Here is a 22,501-nt window from a genome sequence, read left to right as displayed (position 1 = left end):
AAGGCCACACCTTTGCCAAATTTCAAGTCCTCACTCCAAAGCATGGAGCTTCTAGCAACCTTTTCCTTTTGAATTTTTTTAAAATGGCAAAACATTTTTCCTTAACCTAATTCTTGGAAACAGCAGAACTGTTTTGGCTGAAATTTAAAAAAAAAAAAAATCCAGCCTGATGCAGATACCCAGCATGGAAAATTTCAGCCCAAATGGTTAATTTGGCAAAGTTATAGCAACTGAAAAGAGGGTCTTATTAAAATTGCTTAGCATGTCCCACTGTAACAGGTGATGCTGCCTGAGATGGCAATAATTATATTCATTTTAGGTGTATCAAACTGCTTGGCATTTACAAAGCAGTTAGAGAACAGAACATTTTAATGCTTTTCTGGTTTTCATTTTCCCCCTTCTTCCCCTGGGGGGGGGGGGACCCGAAACAAAAACATTTTCCTCAATACCTAGAAAAGTTACTTTCCTGTTTCTGTGGTACTACAAGTCAGCATGTTCAAATCAAAGCCATAATCCTTTTATGCACATCCTCAACTTTACTCCTGTGAGCAATCCCATTATTTCAGTAACTTTACTATTCTGAGTAAGCTTAAGTGTTTGCAGCCCAATTTGTTTCTGGTTCACTCATAAATAGCTACCACTATAGACCCGTTTCAGGAAGTTTTCCCTGCAGACTGTGCAAAACAATTTGCAAGATGAAGGCCTGAAGCATGGCTGACTCTTTTACACACACACACACACACACACCCCACCACCACCACCACCACCACCGATAATCAAGGGGCCGTAGGGGTGCAGCAGCACCCTCTGGTTTTCCATCATATACAGCGTTTACAGTTTCATTCAACGGCTTTCAGTACCCCCACTACACAAACTGTTCCAATGCCACTGCTTATAATATTTTAAACTTAAGCAACAGCAACTACGAAAGAATATTGTTCTCAGAGCATCAAAAGAATTATACATCTAGGTGTTCAGAACTAATCCGAACTATCATTTACTACATGAATTACTGCTAAATTCTCTCCAAAAGGCCAAAGCTGAGAAGAGAGATATCTGACAAAGTAAACTCCTGCAAAGTAAACAATTTGCAAAAATTCATAAGCACCTTTAATTAAGCAGAACAATTCACTGAAAAGGTTGAACAGCCATGGTCATTATTATAAATTGAGTGTTTGTATAGTGCATACATAGCCATTATTTAATACAGATCATTAAACTGAAGACAGAACCAAGACTTGCCAAACTGAAGTATACATATGTAACTTAGCATATGTAACTCTGATATTCTATTAATGTAGTTTATTTTTTTAATTTCAAGGTTGGGGGGGGGGGAAATCCCTTTAGATAGTAAGATACACACCTGCACTGAGTATTCCTTTTAGCTGTCAAAAAGAGTTGAATGGGTTTTCTTCAAACATTGCCCCCATAACCCCCAAAAAAGCAAACCCACATAAACCACCATCACCCCAAATATAAAGAACATTCAGACCAAGTGGAAGACAGAATTCAAATATTCTGAAGAGCAACTGTGTAAGAATGGCACTGTCATACCTGCTTCGCTACCAGTTTGAAGTGATGATTCTAGACTCACTTTCTGCTGTATTCATACACAATCACATACTTTACTAACTAAAATCAAATTTTTACTACTTTTCACTCTTCTGAGCACTTTGAAACCAATACTGCTCTGTGAAACTGAGCTAGATACTATTCTGGCTCGTACATCAACAGAATTATTACTTGAATCTGAAAGTCAAGTTAGCCTATAGGTGGGTATGATATGAGAACCTTGGCCAGAAGCATCTAGTATTTCTGGGTGCCCAACTTGAGGGATCTCAAAGGAATCTGTTTTCAGAAAGTGCCAAGCACCTACCCTCTGGAAAAAAAAAAAAAGAAAAAAAATATTCAGGCCTCTTTCAGATGTTTCAAGTTGGGCACCCAAAAAAAGACTGGCACCCATATTTCACAAGTCACATTTGAAGATTCAGGCCATCTGAATAAACAACTGGTCTGGGTTTTTCAGAGCTGGCATTTAAATAAAAAACATCCTTTTACTTGTAAACTGACAGATTTGACCTGGAAATCACGGACACAACAAACAGAAGCTCATAATCACTTTTCTTTTGCCAAAGTCACCTTTCCAAGCAGAACTGCAATTAAGGTTTCCTAAAGACTTTCACAAAAATTTTCACAATACAGAGTATCATTTACAGAGTCTTGCTAATCTAACAAAAAGGATTACAAAATAGACATGCCGAAAACAAGCTCAATAGTACAATCAGAATCGAGGCAAGATTTTGCCCTGTCTGTTTAAAAGCAACAACAAAAATACTTCATCAAAAATGTTAAGACTATGCTGTGACTCAGAGCCAAACCTATACAAATTTGTTCAGATAAGAAAAATGCTGTGTCATTACAGAACTAGATAGCACAAGAAAAGAAACTGGGTATTTCAAGAATAATTTAAAATCACCTCCACGAGAGACTTAAAAATGACTAAATGGGAGAGAATAGAGCTCAGAGATCATCTAACCCACAAAAAAAAATTGAATAAATCCAAAAAGCCAAAAGGAGAAAGTCGGTCTAGGTTTCCAATTCTTAAAATTCCAGTGAAAGACGCAGCAGGTCCCACAGGCAGCATTAACTGTAGAATGTTCTTTTGTATCTTCCTTTAAAGAAGAAACACACTTCCCAGGTTAAGTCAAAGTTGGGTGGAACATAAGCTTCTGCCTGCATTTCTTTTCCAACCAGTGCTGATTTTAACAAAGCAAACTTCCTATGGTGAATTTGACATATAGAGACAAAGGAGCATACGGATTTACTATCACCTTAAACATATTCTGGGACAAATTCTGCTCAGCTTCACCAATGTAAATCTGGAGTAATTCCAAAGAATTCTGTTGACTTAAACACTAATGTAAATTTGTATGAACTGGGAACATAATTTTGTCCCCAGTTGTTATTAATGTGGTCCCTAAAAGTATGACAGGCACTTTACAGACCATATAAACAAAGTCCCTGCCTCAGTTTATCATCTAAAGGCCCAATCCTACAAACCCCTAGTTCCCACTAAATTTGTTTTAGTCAGCTGGGACTAGTCACATGCGTAAGCACTACACATGGAAGTAAGCATTTCCAAGATCAGAACCTAATTTTGGACATAACGCAGTGGAAGTAACGAGCACAGGGAGGAATGGGGCAAGGAAAGCTGAATGTTGCATACATAAGTAACATGATTATTCAGTGTACACAGATATTTGGCAGTTCCATTAAAGTTGGGGTGTGTGTGTTGATAGTAAACTAACATTACATTGGACTATGTGGAAGATGTAGGGTTAGGTCTCATTTTACTAGGAACTCTCCCCCAGGCTTCAGAGATAGGAAAAAAGAAACCTGTTCAATTATTTCCAGATACTGCTCCTACAAACCACCTCATAAGGGCCCGAACCAGGTATGTTACCCACCTGATGCATCTGTAGTGGAAACTGAGGCCCTGATCCTTTGTACACTTATGCACCTGTAACCTGACTGAAGTGAACAGTCACATTCATTTCAACAGGAATACTCAAGGGAATAAAGTTAACATACACTTCAGCATTTGCAGGATTGAGGCCTTAATCTCCAGAAGTAACTCCCACTTGCTACAACCATCTTAAAACCCAATTTAAGATTTTTCAAGATTTTCAGCTTTGATGTTAATTTTCCGCAGTCTCTAATTTTATTCTTACAATACTTTACTCTCTGCTGCAGTAGTTCAACAATGGAACACTGGATCAGACATTATACTGTCACATAGTACAATTATATCCAAAAGGTTCCGGACTACGTTCAATGCTGACACAAACAGACCCAGCCTCATTAAAGTTGCACCCACTTGTGCCAGTGGTGAATTTGGCTCCCAAGCAACATCTTAAATGTGTCTAACCTAACAATTAAACCTCTGCTCCCTTTGTCTGTTTGGCCATTAAAACAGCAATCAGAGGAGTTTGAAAATATGGAGCTACCCCGCTCAGGAATTCCCTGAAGCAGATATAAAAGGGTGCAGGGGAGACTATAGAGTCCCCATAGGAGAAGTCTAGGAGTAGATGTCTCCCTGAGTGAGCTTAAATTAAGCCATGAAAAATGTTCTAATTTGTTATGCTGCTACCTCTATTTGGGAGTTGTATTAACAAATAAAGAGAAAAATTAACCCACGTCCCCTTAGGAAAAGAAAAGAGGAAAAAATAATTTAAGCTTCTAATAAGGATCCTAATCACATAACAAGAAATGTCAGGGGAGACTAGAAAGTCAATTTGCTCTAACGTCATAAACTAGCTACCATATACGAAGTCTACTAGCCAGTAAGTAGGAAAAAAAAATTACAAATGTCTACACTGAATTATGCAGCAGGTAGCTTTAAGAACCCAAACTTTGAGTCTGTCCACTTGTGGAGTGCTCTTCTGGGATCTGCATCCTACTCTCAGAGTGGTCACTCATACTGGCTGGAATGGTAGAAGTAGCAGACCCAGAACTTCAAGGAGTTGGCCTAGTTTTTGTGGGCTTGCAGACCTCGCCACCCCTTCTCTCCAGGAGTCATGGGATCACAGGTAGCTGGAGCAGCAGGTCTGCTGCAGAAGAAACCTGGGTTTTGTGGGCTTGTCTCTCCAGGAGTCCAAAGGGCCCCACGTTGGCTGAAGCAGCAAGTCCAACAGCGTCAGGAAGAAAGTCCTGGCTTTAAAGGCCATCTCCCCTCCCCTCTCTGAACAGGAGAAATACATGAAATAGCAGTGGGGCTAGGCAGCTGGACCAGTGGCTCCAATGAACTTTTTTTTTCCCCCTCCTTTTAAATGCAAGATGTTTATGTCTGATGGTTGAAGGCCATTCGGCATGTTTTACAGCCAACAGTCACTTTCTTTACCTGATTCCATTTGTGGTAACAACCTTAACATTCTTTTAATGAAGTTTTTGGTGGATGCATTACTTTTCCTTTTTTTATGTAAGTAAATCAGTGGGATATGTTTAACCTGCCCACTAAAATTCAGTGTGAGCAATGAAACCCAAGGAAGCAGAGCAAAAGATATTCATGGTCTCAAATGAAGCGAGGTGGATTAAAACTCCATTGGCAAACACCCCCCTGCCTCTGCACACTCCAAAAACACATTTGAAACCATCGGTGCAATCAAAAATTGTCATGCATGCACAGAGGCTTTTTAATGCAGTTCTTGAGACTCAATTTTAAAAGAAAGGCAAAACCATCAGTGCACCTTAGAAACCAATGCCCTGTAAACTCTAATGGACCGTTCCTTCCTTCAATTAGACACACTTCTTTTTCCCCAGAAGCATCATTTTAGCCAAACATTTAATTTTTTTTTTTGCACATTTATTATTGAAGGCCACCCTTGCTCCTTTTTTTTTTTTATTATTATTTTTAAAGGCATTCCTTACTTTTGGACTGAGTAATTCTATGTCAACTTTCATTTTGCAGCAAGTTTTTACTGCCCATTTATCATCCGCCCATCCTCATGACAAGATTTATAGTGGAAAAGGATAATAAAACCTTACTGTAACTCCACAACCACACACTGTTTCTTACTTAGTTACAGATTCTATAATATTAGCCAAGCAACAACTAAGGGAAATAATTTTTTAACATAGCCATACATATTCTCATAACAGACTCATAGACTTTAAGGACAGAAGGGACCATCATGATCATCTAGTCTGATCTGTACATTGCAGGCCACAGAACCTCACCCACTCCTGAAATAGATACATAACCTAAGTTCCCTCTAAGCTGCGCAGCCGCACAGGCTATCAAGGGCCACGCAGGCAGGGAGAAGCAGCTCTCCCCCAGCCCCAGGCTGCTGCAGTGAGAGGGCTGGGGGGAGTCCTCTCTCCTTACCACAGCTCTGGGGCAGCCTGCACCCCAAGCCCCTCATCCCTGGCCCCACACCAGAACTCTCACCCCCCCTGCCAGAGCCCTCACCCCCCAAACCCCAACCCTCTGCCCAAGCCCTGAGCCCCCTCCCACACTCCAAACCCCTTGGCCCCACCCCTGCCACACATCACCTCAATACTGGTGCACATGACAAAATTTATTCCACACATGGATGTAAAAAAAAATTAGAGGGAACATTGTCTATAACCTCTGGCTGAGTTATTGAAGTCCTTAAAGTATGGTTTAAAGACTTCATGTTACAGAGAATCCACCAAGTACACTAGTTTAAACTGTGCCCCATGCTGCAGAGGAAGGAAAAACAAACAAACAAAAAATAAAAACAGGGCCTCTACCAATCTGACATGGGGGAAAATTCCTTTCTGACCCCAAATATGGTGATCAGTTAGACTGTGAGCATGTGAGCAAGATCTACCAGGAAGATAGCTGGGAAAGAATTCTCTGTAGTAACTCAGAGCCCTCCCCATCCGGCAGTTGAGTATTTTTGCTACTGGCAGTCACCAATAGGCCACATACCATCCTAGGCAGTCCCATCATACCATCCCTCCATAAACTTTTCAAGCTGTCTTGAAGCCATTTAGGTTTTTTGTCCCCCCTGCTCTCCTTGGAAGGCTGTTCCAGAACTTCGTTTCTCTGATGGTTAGAAACCTTCCAACTAATTTTGAGCCTAAACTGGTTGATGTCAGTTGTTCTTGTGTGCACACTGGTGCTTCATTTAAATAACTCCTCTCCGTCCCTGGTATTTAGCCTTCTAATGTATTTAGAGAGAGCAATCATATCTCCCCTCAGCCTTCTTTTGGTTAGGCTAAACCAGCCAAGCTCTGAGAGTCTCCTCTAATAAAAGAGGTTTTCCATTCCTCGGATCATCCTTCTCCACACCTATTCCAGCTTGAATTCATCTTTCTTAAAGACCAGAATTTCACTCAGTATTCCAGATGAAGTCTCACACATGCTTTGTATAATGGTACTAACACTTCCCTGTCTCTACTGGAAATACCTCACCTGATGCATCCGAGGACTACTTCTTATTATTCACTCCCTGTGGAGCATAAGGCGCCAACCACTCTCCACCATTCATTTTGTTCTTGAGCGAGACAGCAGATTTCATCCCACTTCATTCCCATACCTTTCATTTCCTCTTCAATGGTCCTTCGCCACATCCCCAATGGTCTACCTCTCCTCCTTCTTCCTTGTGGTGTCCATCGTAGGGCAATACGAGGGTGTCTGTCAGCATCCATTCTCAACACATGCCCCAGCCACCTCCATCTTCGTTGTTTGGCTTCATCCACTATATTGTTGATGCCCGTTAATCGGCTCACTTCAACATTGGTGATACGCTGCGGCCAATGTATGTTAAGAATTCGCCTAAGACACCTTCCTTCAAAGCCCCAAAGCCGACTTTCTATCTTCTTGTTGGTCCTCCATGTTTCCGCCGCATAGAGCAACACAGAGCGGACGTTCAACCTGTAGATGTCTACCTTGGTTTTCATTTGCAAGATGGTTGACCTCCAAATATTCTGAAGTCTATAGAATGCATTTGCTGCAAGACCGATTCTGGTAGATATCTCCTTCTGAATATTGCCATCAGCCAATATGTAACTACCAAGATATTTGAAGTCGTTCACCTCCTCCAATTCTACGTCACATAACACTGTCTTCGTCGAGCTGGCTGTTTTTACTTTCATTATTTTGCTCTTACCGGCATGGATATTAAGTCCTACGCACCTTGCTACTCTACCTACTCTATCAGTCTTCTCGTGGAGGTCCGTCTGAGAGCTTGAAATCAGGGCAATGTCATCCGCAAAGTCAGAGTCTTCAATATGACCAGAGGGTCCCCATGCGATCCCTCTTGGCCTATCTTCAGTGGCTTTCCGCATCACCCAATCTGTGACCACAAGAAATAGAATGGGCGAAATAACACACCCTTGTCTAACTCCCGTTCTCACATGGAACCACTCGCTCTGCTGTCCTTCATGGCGAACACAACACTTATTGCCGGCATACATATCTTTGAAGATGTTAATCACTTTCGAAGGGAATCCATATATTTTTAAGATATTCCAGAGAGATGGATGGTGGACACTATCAAATGCCTTCTCGAAATCGAGATAATTAATGAACAGTGGCGAGTTCCATTCAAGAGATTGTTCCATTACCGTACGTAGTACAAATATCTGATCAACGCATCCTCTCCCACTCCTAAATCCTGTTTGTTCTTCCCTCAGGATCTCTTCTACTGCTTGTCTTATTCTCTGTAACAGAACTCTGCAGAAAACCTTCCCGAGCACTGATAACAAGGACTGCATTAGCCTTATTCACAGCTGCATCACACTGGTGGCTCATAGTCATCCTGTAATCAACCAATTCACCCAGTTGAAGTCTGACATTTATCCACTACTGAAAGTTGTGACAGAAGACTAACACACCCCCTTATCTCAGTGTCCCTGTATGCAGGGGCTGCTCTAGCAATTTCGCCGCCCCAAGCACGGCAGCACGCCGCAGGGGGCGCTCTGGCGGTCGCCGGTCCCGCGGCTCCGGTGGACCTCCTGCAGACGTGCCTGCGGAGGGTCCGCTGGTCCCGCGGTTCCGGTGGAGCATCCGCAGGCACGCCTGCGGGAGGTCCACCAGAGCCGCGGGACCAGCGGACCCTCCGCAGGCACGCCTGCAGGAGGTCCACCGGAGCCGCCTGCCGCCCTCCCGGCGACCGGCGGAGTGCCCCCCGCAGCATGCCGCCCCAAGCATGTGCTTGGCGTGCTGGGGCCTGGAGCCGGCCCTGCCTGTATGTCACACACAAGCCCCAATCCTGCAACCAATTGCACATAGGCACAGCTCCACAAAGACCCACTGACTTCCAAGGAACCATGTAAAGGGATATGCCCATATATAATCAATTGTAGGATCAGGACTATGGTATGTAAACCCTCTTATGAGAGCACCTGATAAAGGACCACGCATAATGTAATGATTTTGAGAAGGAAAGCTAAGGGCACTAGACTGACCTTAACTCAGAATGTCATTCATTCAGAACCACAACAGCATATTAACACAGACTGTGTGACTGATTACCCATTTTGTTTCCCCCCTCAGGCCCCCCATGATTGGGTCAGTGGTGTCTCATCATTGTCAGGGCTGTCATCTGGGCTTCCAACTTGGTGACAAAATGTTAGGAGATACAATTTGAAACTACTAAAATGTGAACCCCTCAGAAACAAGATTAACAACATAGAAGTGATCATAAAAATGCAATATTGAACTACTCGATATTCAGAGAGAAAAGGCCGCATTTACGCCACAACAAGGTGCGGCGTTTACAGTTACAATGCAAGCCAATAAATTCAAAGATCAGATTCCCACACTGACCTTAAGTTTACCCTCTTGCATGTATGCTCTACAGTAGGGCAGTAGTTCTCAACCAGGGTCGTGGGGCCCCCTGGGGGGCCTCGAGCAGGTTTCAGGGGGGCCTCCAAGTAGGGCCGGCATTAGACTCACTGGGGCTCGGGACAGAAAGTCAAACCCCCACCGCGTGGGGCTGAAGCCCTGGGCCCTGAGCCCCGCCATCTGGGGCTGAGGCTGAAGCTTGAGTTATGTGGCTTCATGAGGGACCCTGTGGCATGGGGCCCCAGGCAGTTGCCCTGCTTGCTACACCCCAACGCCAGCCCTGGCTTTTATATGCAGAAAACCAGCTACTGTGGCACAGGTGGGAGGTGACCTTTCTACAGCATGTTGCGGGGATCTCAGAGAGAGACCCCTTGCAGTAGGGCACAGTGTCCAACTGGAATGTGCTGGCCTGTTCTGAAAGAGACAGAGATCCCGCACAGCCCTGGATAGTTCTGAACAACAGTAAGTAGTTGGTAAAGTTGCTAATCTCTTTAGCCTCATCTAGATTAGGATTTGGTTGCCATAAATATTACATGTGTTAAAGGCCTTGTCTACACTAAACTATTAACATGTTAGCTAACAACTTCCAAATCCTAATGCAGACAAGGCTCGGTGACCTTCTCCACTGTTTTTTTGGGTGGATTACCATCACGAGAAAGCAATATGTGCACCTACTCTTTCTTCCAACAGCTGCTCCATTTCTTCAGTGCCTGTAACTAGTGAGCTCCTGAAAATACATATAGTCAAAGCAGTGAGTGGAGCATCCATCACAGGAGCTAGGGAAGTAATGACTCAGTCCACAGTTCTGCCCACAACCAACCAGTTAATGTTGTACCCCCTCCATTTAAATAGTCACAATGAGACCCATGACACAGATGTGAATGTGACAAGGGCAGCCGCAATCCATGCTCCTCTGCACCTCTAACTTCACAAGGACACCTGGGACTCCCTGCTTCGTAACCACTCACCATAACAAAATCCAAGAATCTTTACACTTGGAGTTTTTACACTGTTGTACAGCAGTTACACAAGGGATCTTTCAGTGGTTTGGTTTCAGCTACCTCAGGAGACCACATATCTTTCCATGCCCTGCAGCTGAGGTCAGCTGATAATGTATCACTAACGGTCCCTAGATTCATCTAGCTAAGGAGTTGCTTTCTGTAGAGGCTCTGCAATTCTGTATTTCACTTCCCTGCACTGCAGTGATTGAGCTTTTAAAACACAATGCAAAGCTCAACTGTTTACTCTGGCCTTTACTGGAAGTGTGCAGTGGTGTATAGTTATAATGTAATCTATTATTTAGGGGAAATGTGCATTTAGCTAAAGATTTGTCATACTGCTTATATAGGTCACAGTTCTGACACCCTTACTTCACATTATCAATGGCATTTACTCACTTGAATAAGTGCTCCTCAGTAGCAATAAGCATTGCTGAATCAAGCCCATATTGCATTTGTGCACAACCTCATAGACAACAGATAGACACTTTTGCTGAAAATAATAAATCATGCATGCATAGTAATTTTTAAAAAAGACTATATATGTAGCTAAAATTACAGAAAAAGGATACTAAATATAAAAATTATAACATTCCATTTGTTTATGTTTTTACTGGAGAAGCAGTATAGAAAAAAAAACAATGTCTGAAGTTTAAAAGCAATAATCTACTGCACCACAGATGCATGTTTCACAGACTACCTTTTCCCCTTGAAAGTTTCTCAGTGAAGTACTAACCGGGCCTGGCTGGTCCTGGTTAGACTTAACCAGGAAACAGATATATTCAGATGGACACAGTTCTATTTCTTAAAACACAAACAAAACATTAAATCATCCAAATCCTGCCCTTTTAACATACTCAGTTCCATGTATATCTGCTATATACTTACTTGAGTTTGTTAGACTTCTAGCTTTAAAATTTTATAACCCATTAGAAAAGTGGTGAGCTGAAAAATTGAGGAGGGTTGTTATCGCAGTAAAAAGCTTTCACCAGTGTTCACTCAAGTAGCAGGTCAATCTCTTCATGAATGCATGCTATAAACTTGCCTGAAAATTATGAAAGATCTCCACAACCAAACTAACCATCTGCTAAACCAACAACAGTCACTGGCAAGAATGATTCCTCAAATATGTGCATCTGAAAAAACATTACAGTGTAATGAATGATTGAGTTAATCATGTTCTGAGCATGATTTCAATTATTCATAATATTGTCATTTCCAAACCAAAGTTCTTCCAACAAATCAGCACATGTATTCCTCATTCAGGGCTGCACATGTGCCCAACTTTTAAAAACACCACTTTTTTTTTTTAATTACCCAGGTGCACATAAAAAAAGCAGCTGATGAAAGTTTTAATTGGTGGAAAGTGTTTTTTCCTATTTTCCCAACTCAGACAACAACTGAAGAGAGGTTTATTAAATATCGTGCTAAGCATGAAAAGTTTCTCCTCTGCCAAAAAAGTACCTTTTCATTAAAAGATGTGACTGAAAATAAGGTTACACAGTCTGAGTGCTATAACATGAACCAACATTCTTGCTGAGAAATAGGTTCACAATAGCATACACAGAGAGCAGCCAAGTCTGTTGTGTTATTACTCCTGAGATGTCAAAAACCATAAGAGAAAAACAACAGTAACTCCACAAAACAGCTACATATCCAGTTGGATTTTACAGCTGGTATGAGCTTCCAGTTTCAAGCACAAATGCTAACCTACGACATGGCTTCTTATTGCCAGACCACCTGGATTTTAAAACAATGTGTGTGCTTAACAGCAAATGAGCAGGATTCATTGCTGGCTTTCAGGCCTTTCTGTGCGTTGTAAACTGAAGTCCCTTTGCACACAGCAGCACTCCTCATAGACTAGATTTAACTGAGAATCCTCCAGAAGTAAAAAAACACAACCATATTTAAACAGGAAACAAGCTATTGCAATCTGAAAGCCTGCAGTACAGTAAGGGACAAACACACGCAAGATGCAGCCGCTTCCCACCAAATTATTGCAACCACACTGGAAGTGAATAACTGGGCTCCTACCTATCAAATGCTTTCCAAGGGTCGAGATGCTCAGCTGCTTTATGTGTAACAGTCTTCACAGCCCCTTTGCCCTGAATTGGGAACTTCAGGCTGCACTATATGCAGTGATGTCACACACACACACACCAGTTGTGCCAGCAATCCCCCATCTCTCTCTCTCTCTCACACACACACACACACCAGTTGTACCAGCAATCCCCCATCTCTCTCTCTCTCTCACACACACACACCAGTTGTACCAGCAATCCCCCATCTCTCTCTCTCTCTCTCTCTCTCTCACACACACACACACACACACACACACACACACACCCCTCTCCTTCCTCGTGGGTGGGCCGTGGGAGCTTCACCCCTGAGCCTGCTCCTCTCCCCCAGCTTGGGCAAGCTGCTTCACCCCCACCCCCAATGCTTTTGGCGGAGTGACAAAGTCCCCCCACCCAACAGCAGCCGGACAAAGGCCCCTCCCCGTGGTGGGAGCCCCACGCACCAGGCCCCCCGGGGGGAAGGTGCCCCAGGACAGGGGCTAGTGGCGCTCAATGATCCCCATGGCAACGCGGCCCCCTCCTCCCCAGGGCCCGCGCGCAGCAGCACTCACAGCGTGTGCCCGCAGACATTCACCATCAGCTTCAGGGAAGGGTTCCGGTACTTGGTGGTCTTGCACCGCGGGCAGCCCTGGTCGTCCATGGTCGCCTCCACCCCCTCCCTCCCGCCAGGCACCAGCTCCTTCCCACCCCTCCCTCCTCAGAGCACTGTCACTCCAAACAGGGCCCGGCCGGGGCTTTCACTCCGCGGAGCAACCGTTCCGCTCGGAGCAGGCGTGCTGTGCTGCTAACCTCCTGGGCTTGGGGAAAGGGGGGGACAAAAGGGCGTCAGTTGTGCGTCGTGTTTGTGCCATACCCGACATCTCTCCCAGTCCCTTCTCCTGAGACAGGGGGACATGTGTTACAACAAACATTACAAGATTTTGTCATGCACGTGCCTTTTAATCCGAATGCAACTAAATACCACAGAATGCAAATAAATATTACAGTAGGAGTGTAGAGACAGACAGACTGTACAACAGTATCTATAAAAAGCCTGATGCAGCCTTATAAAGTCCAGGGTTTTTCAGTCTGATCCTGTAAAAGTATTCAACTGATTGTTATCCTCAACACTTAGCATTGTAGGAAAGAATTTCAGGTGCTATACAGCATGTCCTCAAAAGCACCCAGATTTGCTATTTGCATGAAGTGTAGAGAGGTGGGGAAACTGATGGATCAAACCATTGAAACGGAGGAAAGGGCTATTTTTAACATTTTGCGTTAGATGACTCTTTTCTGTTGTCTTTGGTACTTATCATAAATAATAAACCACACTCCATTATGACTTTATTTTAAGCATGGGGTTCTAGTGATTCAAATAACTTGCCTTTGTGATTTATGCTATCAACAGATAATAGAATCAATGAATAATAGTACACATTTTAAAAAAAGAAAAGAATGTACACTGTACACTTGCCCATACACTGAACCTAGTCGCTCTTATAATCAGATGTTTGGATCAGTTTCTGCTGCTCATCATCAGGGATTACTCGTCTTGCTTTGATATTTTATTTGCCTTGCTGTATCATGTCCATCTTGCTTTACTTGCCAACTCTGGGTGATTTAAGGTGAGGAGTATAGTTTCATTTCTTTCATGTTTTGTGTATTTATGCCACGCTATTTATAGTGTATGCTTTAACATTTGAAAAATAAGACGCTACATAACATCCTCATTTAAGTGTTTGCAACAGATTCTTCTTGATCTTTCATAATCCCATTTGATCTTGGAATTTTTGTTTTGGGTTTTTTTTACTGTTTCATCTCCATGAGGAGCTGCTGTGTTTTAAAGGGGGTCGGAGGAGTAATTAAATAAATAAAATAAAATAATCTCATTTCCATATGCATATGCTGTAATTCTGCACTGGCAACATGTTCTCTGGTTTATATTTCTAGTGTGGCCAACTCATTTTAAAAGGTGACGTCCTCCCGTGTTTAATAACCGTGTTGAGCTTTCCTTTGCGCTGCTACTAATGAACTTTCCTGCTTTATAGTGCTGAAATGTCCTTTAAGTAACCTGACTAACAAACACAAGAGGAAAGAAGAAACAAACACCATCAACCCTTTCTAACTTCAGGTATAGGTGTTCCAAGTGTGTGGGGGGGGAGAATAAGGGAGTTTGATTGACGGTTTCTATAGAAACCGCGGATCCTCCGCCCCCGAAATGTGAAATGGCCAATGAGTGGGCTCGGCTGGGCCCGCAGGCTGCTTGTGCCATATAGTATGCAGCGAGCGGAGGAGTCACGTTGGGGGGAGCCGTGGAGAGGAGCGATCCGTTTACACTACTTTGCTATAGCAGCTATCTTAATGGTTACTGCGTGGCCGGGAGGAAACCTGATCGGCTAGATCCAGCCGAAAGCAGGAGGAGTGGACTTTGCGGAGAGAGGGAGAGAAAGGGGGGGAAAACATGTCTTCTGCCTCCCCCACAGACAAGCTCCCGAGCGCGGTGGAGATCAAGCAAGAGAATGTGATGGAAATCCTCTCCGAAGCAGGCACGGCGCCCCGGGAAAGGGCAGCCCGCAACCCTGCACCGCCGCCCGCGGCCCCTTTCCCCATGGAGCAGGCAGGCTCCGCGGCTGGGGAGGAGGGAGCTGCGGATCAGCTCCTGCTCCACACTGAACTTCTGGCCAGGAATCACCATGCTGCCGCCGCCGCCGCCTCCTCCTCCTCTCCCTCCTCCTCCCAGACCCCCCTGGCTTTCTCCCCGGATCATGTAGCCTGCGTCTGCGAGGCGCTGCAGCAAGGTGGGAACCTGGACCGCCTGGCCAGGTTCCTGTGGGCTTTGCCCCAGAGCGATCTGCTACGTGGCAACGAGAGCCTGCTGAAAGCCCGGGCGCTGGTGGCTTTCCACCAGGGCATCTACCCGGAGCTCTACAGCATCCTGGAGGGCCACAGCTTCGACTCCTCCAACCACCCGCTGCTGCAGGAGCTCTGGTACAAGGCGCGCTACACCGAGGCGGAGCGAGCCCGGGGCCGACCCCTGGGGGCGGTGGACAAGTACCGGCTGCGGAGGAAGTTCCCGCTGCCCCGGACCATCTGGGACGGCGAGGAGACGGTGTATTGCTTCAAGGAGAAGTCCCGCAACGCGCTGAAGGAGCTCTACAAGCAGAACCGGTACCCGTCGCCGGCCGAGAAGCGGAACCTGGCCAAGATCACCGGCCTCTCCCTTACCCAGGTCAGCAACTGGTTCAAGAACCGGCGGCAGCGGGACCGCAACCCCTCCGAGACCCAGTCCAAAAGGTGAGCGCCAACTTCCCTCGCTCGCCCGGGCTCTTTCTTCCCGTGCAAACATGGCGCTTACCTTCGGCAGCCTGCTCCTGCACGCACCCCCGCCCGGCCGGCCGGCCCTCGGACCGGAGCTCAGGTCTCCTCCTCCTCCCCCCCCCAGCTTTCACTTTCTGCCCGGAGCCACGCAGCCCCCGCACCACCACCCCACCCCGGGCCGTGTGTGTGGGTGAAGCGGGCGACCGCAGGGAAGTTTCCAACCAACTCGGTGCAGGTCTGCGTCCCCCCCAACTCACATGCAACGTGTGATCGCGGCTGAGCAGTTGCTAAGTGCCCCCCCCAACACACGCACACACACACACCCCTCTCAAAATCGCAGCTCTCCCCTAGGCGCGCACACCCCCCGCACGGGCAGACACTGCGCCCGGCCGGGCTGGGCTGTGCAAGGCTTGCGGGAGTCGGGCAGCTTTTTATTTGACAGAGTTAATCATTTGCCGAGTTTTTTAAGTCGTGGGGGCGGGGGCGCCTTGTGGCCGCTGCTCTGTTTTGAAATCTGATTCTGAGCGGGTTCGGATCGGGTTTCACTGCGATCCTAGCGGGGACCACGGGCGCTTGGCTCCCACCGGGCCTGATCCAAAGCCGGGTGAAGTCCAAGGGAAGATTCCCACGGGCCTCATTCGAGTGGGTCTCGGTGCTGGCTGGGGCTTAGTCGGTAGAATATTGCAGGGGGGGCTCTGCGCCCCGCAGTCACCTGTTTTTTCCCACGTTCTTCACCCGTGGCCCTGCAATTTTGACTCAACAACAGGCTCCCCCAGCTCTGTGCCTGTGCCCAGTAAGTCTTGCCCTGGCTCTGGGGCATGGAACCCAGGCACGGCCCTGGCTCCTTTGTGGGCTAATGGGACATGGGGGCTGGGAGTGTGGCCGCTAGGGGAAATCCACCGCCTTGAGCCGGCCAGGTGGAGGTGACCTCCCTGCATGCAGGCCACATTCCAGCCCCCTTCCTTCCTTTCCAAAGGCCGTGGGCAGAAAAAGGCCTCAAGGTATTTCTCAACCAAGGGCGCGATTGTGCTGATCCAAGCCTCTCCCCCCCGCCCCCCTTTTTCGGGACACATCAAAGGGGCAAACGGCTGTGGAGAGAGAGACACAGAGCAACCAACAACAACAAAAACTAAGAAAGAAAAATGCACTCAAGAGCAGACAAGTCAGCAAAAGCCAAGCCCTGGGTGGCTCAGAAACAGAGGGAACCTGTGTGTACTGGGGTGTTGGCAGGACAAGGGGGGATTTAGATGGCACACAGCACATTTAACACCCCATCTGCCCAGCCTCTAAGGCTTATGGGGAGGTTGTTGAGCTCTTCCCTTGGCGAAAACTCCTGGGTGTTGTTCTATGGAGGTTTTGATCACCAAATCCTTTCCAATATTAATTGGCCCCCTGCACAAAGGAGAGAGGAAAGAGGCACCCTTCTTTCTCATTTCCAAGCACCTGGAGGAGGAGTTGGGCTGGAGCCCTCTTTGGATCTGCCTCCAGGAGTCACTCTCTCTCAAACTCTTAGATAGGTTCGGTCTCAACTAATAAATCAAAGCAGTGCTGCTTTTAAAGGCTGGGGGCAGTCTGGGTAGTCCCATTCTTCAGAGATAAAAATTAACCAAATACCAGGATGTGTGATCATACTATATGCAACCACAATTGATTCCCCCTCCCGTCCCCTGGGAAGTCTGGAATATTTTCTTTGTCTCTTTTGTAAATTAAGGTACCAGTGGGTCACTTTCCCCTTTTGGGAAAGGAGAAACGGGAACAGAATGAAGTCTTCGTGTTAGATCTAGACATTCAAGAAATGCAGCTGGGTGTGAGGTATTTGGGGGTGGTCCCAGTCTCCCCTTTAGAATATCAGTGAGTCCAGTGAGCTTGGCTTTATTTAACAGGAGACAGTAGATATTTTCAGGGTTTAAAAGTGCTCACTGGGACCCTGGTTTACCTCTTACAGCTGCCACAAGGCATAGTATAACTTACCAAATGGCGGCTCCTCGGCTTGCTGGATTTCACACACGCACACATCATTCCATAGGCCAATTTAGCAGGCAAAGAGATGACCCTGAGGCAGTTCCCTTTGATTATTTTGGGTAGATGACCACAGAGAGAGAATATACTTACTGGTCTGCAATCCAGTCTGTAAAGTTTCACACGACTCATGATTGGCTTTACTTTTATTCATTTTTTTTAAACCTTTACTGTCTCTTAAATGGACGTAAGGCTTCCTTTAAAAACCAAATGCAAACAATAAACATCACTGGACATTGTTCTATGGCCTGTGATAGCCGTAGTGACCCCTTCTCGACTTAAAACCTATGAATAATGTCATTGTAATGAAATATCATATTCCATCTTTCCCCATAGTGAGTCAGATGGCAACCCTAGCACAGAAGATGAATCCAGTAAGGGGCAGGAGGATTTATCGCCACATCCACTCCCCAACTCGTCTGATGGAGCTACAAGCCTAAGCCTTCCCAATCACATGGAACCAGTGTACATGCAGCAGCTTGGAAACACTAAAATATCTTTAAGTTCTTCTGGTGTTTTGCTGAATGGAAACCTAGTGCCTGCCAGTACTTCTTCTGTCTTTCTTAATGGGAGCTCTTTTCTTCAAGGACCCAATGGAGTAATCCTCAATGGTCTCAACATGGGGACTTCACAGACAGTAACTTTAAATCCACCCAAAACCACTTCAAGTGCTGTGAGCAATGGAGTCTCAATCACTGACATACTGGTGTCTTCTTCTGAAGATGTCAAGGACTTCAAAATCCTCCAGGCTTCTGTGTCTAATTCTGCAGCAGCACCAACACCATACAGTCCCAGTAATGTACCTGTCTCATTTCCAGGGTTAATACCAAGCAGTGAGGTGAAAAGGGAAAGCATACAAACTGTTGCTTCTCAGGATGGAGGGTCTGTAGTTACTTTTACTGCTCCTGTCCAAATAAACCAGTATGGCATTGTCCAGATCCCTAATTCAGGAACAAATGGCCAGTTGCTTAATGGAAGCATCGGGTTTTCTCCTCTGCAGCTGCCTCCTGTTTCTGTGCCAGCTTCACAAGGTAAACGCTTTCTTTACTAAAGTAAAGACTTTTTTGAGGGGAAAAAATGGAATACATTTCATCTTTAATAGTGTGTCATATTTGTGCAGTGGTGTATGGTTACAGCGTCCTGGCAGCTGCAATGTGCAGTACATGAAATCATACATTACAACATCTCCCTGTAACAATCAGTTTCCTCGATTTGCAAAGATCAAGTTATGTGGGGTCTGGACTTTTTTTTTTTCTAATGCAGCACAAAGGAAGGTCTGGTATTTTACTGTCTTTTTTTAAATACCATTCTAGGAATCCTTCCGTATTAATCTTCACAATTCCAGAAATGTGTTAAATCAGTAAGTAGAAAAAGAAAAGATTATTGATTAATACTGTCTTAAAATGAGAACTAGCCTGGCAGCTAGTGAGAAAGTATGTACTGTTTTTTAACCAAAGCATTTTGTAAAAGTTAAAACCACTAAATATACAGGCACAACAAGATTGATCAGTTGTGCTTGTAATCTGTCCATCCTATAATTAAGAACAACTAATCTAAAGAGAAATCATAGAAATATGTGATTCCTTGTAGATATAAAATGTTAAGATGTTTTGGGTAAAGGTAACCTTAGCCCCAGGGTAATGTACGTTACTGTGGATTAACATACCAACTATATGAACTCCTCCCAACAGATTGTTTTAGAGGTTGCCTTAACATTTATTAGGGATTGATTTTTCTGGATAGCAAGGGAGAAAATCTGTGCAAAGCAAATCTAGTTCTGGATCCTTATTTTGATGTGGGTGAATTATAAAGTAAAGGCAAAGCTGAACTATCCTATAATTTATTAATCTTCAGCATTTTGCTGTTAGGAAAATGTTTAAACCTTTACTGTCTCTTAAATGGACTTAAGGCTTCCTTTAAAAACCAATATGAATTTGGTTTTTGTGTAATAGCATGACCATGCTATTTGAATTTGTGTAATAGCAAGGACCATGAATAATATAACAACAATCAAATTGTACTGCAATTTAGCTTGTTTGAGGTGCATGTGTGTAAGGAGTTAATTATTTTTCCAGTAAAGAGGAATTTAACGAAGGGGGGGCGGGGAAGAGAGAGAGAGTGTGTGCATAAAAAATATTCTGAACTATAGCTCAGTGGTTTGTGCATTGGCCTGCTAAACCCAGGGTTGTGAGTTCAATCCTTGAGGGGGCCATTTAGGGAGCTGGGGGCAAAAATCTGTCTGGGGATTGGCCCTGCTTTGAGCAGGGGGTTGGAGTAGATGACCTCCTGAGATCCCTTCTAACCCTGATATTCTATGCAACTCACTGTTATTGGACAAATAGCTTAGTGACATAAAAAAAGATTAGATATTTTATTTGAATACCATCTGAAATTACAAGGGCTGTTAATGTACATGCTCCAAGGCATAGGCTGACAGCCAGCAAAAGGTGAGGAAGAAATTTCTCTACCTGAAATAGTGTTGGACAGCCTTAAGAAGGGGTGTAAACCTTTATCTGAAGCAGTCAGCATTTTCCCACACTAGACACCTGACTAGGCAGAGTGTGATCAATCCCCAGTGGGGGATTCCAGGCTAGAGAAAAATCAGAAATCTCCATGTTTACCGTTTAGCTGTTTTTAAATTGTGAGACTAGTGGGTAACTGGTTTTGTATTCATAGTGAAATACATTCCATGCTGTCTTAAGCAAGCTGCTATAATTTATTTATATCTTATTCCTACATAACTTTTGGGTTTCTTCCTTCATTTTGCTAGTGTATTCATTAGGTAGAAATAATTATGGGAACCAAACAAAGTCTCTAGGAGCATCTTGAAAATATTGGCTAATGAAAACTAAGGGGGAGGTAAACAGTCCCCATTTTAAACACGCCCTAAGTGAGCTATGCACTATACATGTTATTAAACAAGTATCTTCAAAACCAATTACAGCCCCTTACAGGTATCATTCTAAAAGCTTCCTGAAAGAGGTGGAGAATTGGAGATGTCATAAAGTGGAAACAGCTCTGAGAGCCAATTTATCTTGCACATAGAGACACGTTATAATAATGACTTTTACTGGACTCGCTGTATAACCAACTTTGGGTCCAATTCTGCACATTTAGTAGCTCCTAACTCTCACAAGTAGTCCCAAGGTTTTTAATGGGACAACCCACCTTGAGTAATGTACTATCCAACATGAGTAAAAGCGGCAGGGCTGCACTCTTAGAAACGTGTTCTTAGGATTAGTGTTGATAGACAAAATAAGACACTTTTGAGTACTAAATTGGCATATAGAAAGCCTGGTGAAAGGTATTATTTTGAACATGTCTCTGCAGGGTTACACTCCGAGCTTTTAGCTCAGCAGTCACTTCATGAGCTTTTTTAATAATTTTCCATGTGTAATTTTAGTCTGTCATTGAACTGTCTTTACTTAGAAGCTTTTTATGTTTCTGTTCTTTGATGGAAATCTAGTGGTAGCTACTAAGGAAGGCCAAATCGTGTTCATTTTAATCACACGGGTATGAACTATTTGGCCACTCAATGAGAGCTTGAAAGATGCTAACGTACCAGAAACTTTTTTCTCAGTTAAGAAGTAATTTGTATATTCAAGGGCTTTCATTCATTTCATATCTAATGTTCTCTAAACTACTCCAAAAATATTGCTTCTATGTTGCCTGTAGTTCTAGCTTAAATTTCCTAAAACTGAGGCAACCAAAGCATATACTAAAATAACTGGCTTCATTACACAGCTTCCCATCAACTATAATCTATACTTTCTTTTTTTCCTAGGTAACATTTCAATAAATCCAAGTACATCAGATGGGGGGACTTTTACAAGTGATTCTTCAACAGCGCAGCAAGGAAAGGTTTTCTTTAGCCCTCTTACTCCCAGTGCAGTGGTGTATACAGTTCCCAATTCAGGTCAGGCAATAGGATCTGTTAAACAAGAAGGATTGGAAAGAAGCCTTGTGTTTTCTCAGTTAATGCCCGTCAGTCAGAATACACAACTAAACGTAAACGTATCTTCTGAAAATGTAGCTGGTGGAGGCCTCCAGTCCATGGCTTCCTCCTTAGTAAATGTAACTCCCTCACATAATTTTTCCCTAGCTCCACCTTCTCTTTTAAATGCTACAGAACTGAACTCTGGTATCTCAGAGAGTCAGTCTATGTCAGCAGCTGTAACAAATACATCTACTGTGATATCAATCAGCAACACTAACTATGCAACTCTTCAGAACTGTTCCCTCATTACCAGTCAAGATCTCATGTCAATTTCTACAGCACAGCCTGCACTCCGGGAAATAGTTTCAACAACTGGAGACCATGTCAGTCATCCATCTGCACAAGTTCATCCGGATTTTGTCAGAGAGCACAGGTTAGTTCTGCAGTCAGCACCCGATGTCAAGGAGAATTTCTTATCCAATTCTGAGAGTAAGTCAACCAGCAATTTAATGATGCTGGACACAAAATCCAAATATGTTATGAGTAATATGGTCGACACAGTCTGTGAAGAACTGGAAACGGACAAAAAAGAGCTTGCCAAACTCCAGACAGTTCAGATGGATGAAGATATGCAAGATTTTTAACTTTTTTTCTTGCTTTTGGTTTCAGTAGATATGTCTCCTCATGAGGCCCTAAAAAGCACCACGTTTTTTCTCATTTAAAGAAAATACTAATACAATTCAAAACAGAAGAACATTTGAATAATCTGCATTAAAGTACATGGGAATCTACAATAATGGAATTAGGTTGCCACATTTTGTTTGCATGCAATATGCTCTTTTAACCAGAGTAAGGG

At 44.3% G+C, this 22,501-nt stretch overlaps 2 protein-coding genes across 4 annotated transcripts in view; one reads left to right on the top strand and one right to left on the bottom strand.

Moving 5' to 3' along the window:
* Positions 1-13,095, bottom strand: part of MNAT1 (MNAT1 component of CDK activating kinase) — a 188,868-nt gene extending 175,773 nt beyond the window's left edge. For all 3 annotated transcript variants that reach the window (XM_045017188.1, XM_045017189.1, XM_045017187.1), the window contains exon 1: positions 12,944-13,095. In XM_045017188.1, the coding sequence (XP_044873123.1) occupies positions 12,944-13,032 (89 nt within the window). In that variant the 5' untranslated portion in view covers positions 13,033-13,095. The remainder of the gene's footprint in view (positions 1-12,943) is intronic.
* A 1,570-nt stretch (positions 13,096-14,665) lies between these two features.
* SIX4 (SIX homeobox 4) lies at positions 14,666-22,289 on the top strand. Its single transcript, XM_045012814.1, has 3 exons — positions 14,666-15,665; positions 18,045-18,739; positions 21,493-22,289. The coding sequence occupies exons 1-3, from the start codon at positions 14,833-14,835 to the stop codon at positions 22,287-22,289; spliced, it is 2,325 nt and encodes a 774-aa protein (XP_044868749.1). The 5' UTR covers positions 14,666-14,832.
* Positions 22,290-22,501: the final 212 nt, after the last annotated feature.

The sequence above is a fragment of the Mauremys mutica genome, chromosome 4 (genome assembly GCF_020497125.1).
Source record: "Mauremys mutica isolate MM-2020 ecotype Southern chromosome 4, ASM2049712v1, whole genome shotgun sequence".
NCBI lineage: Eukaryota > Metazoa > Chordata > Testudines > Geoemydidae > Mauremys > Mauremys mutica.
This window is presented reverse-complemented; position numbering and strand designations above follow the sequence as displayed.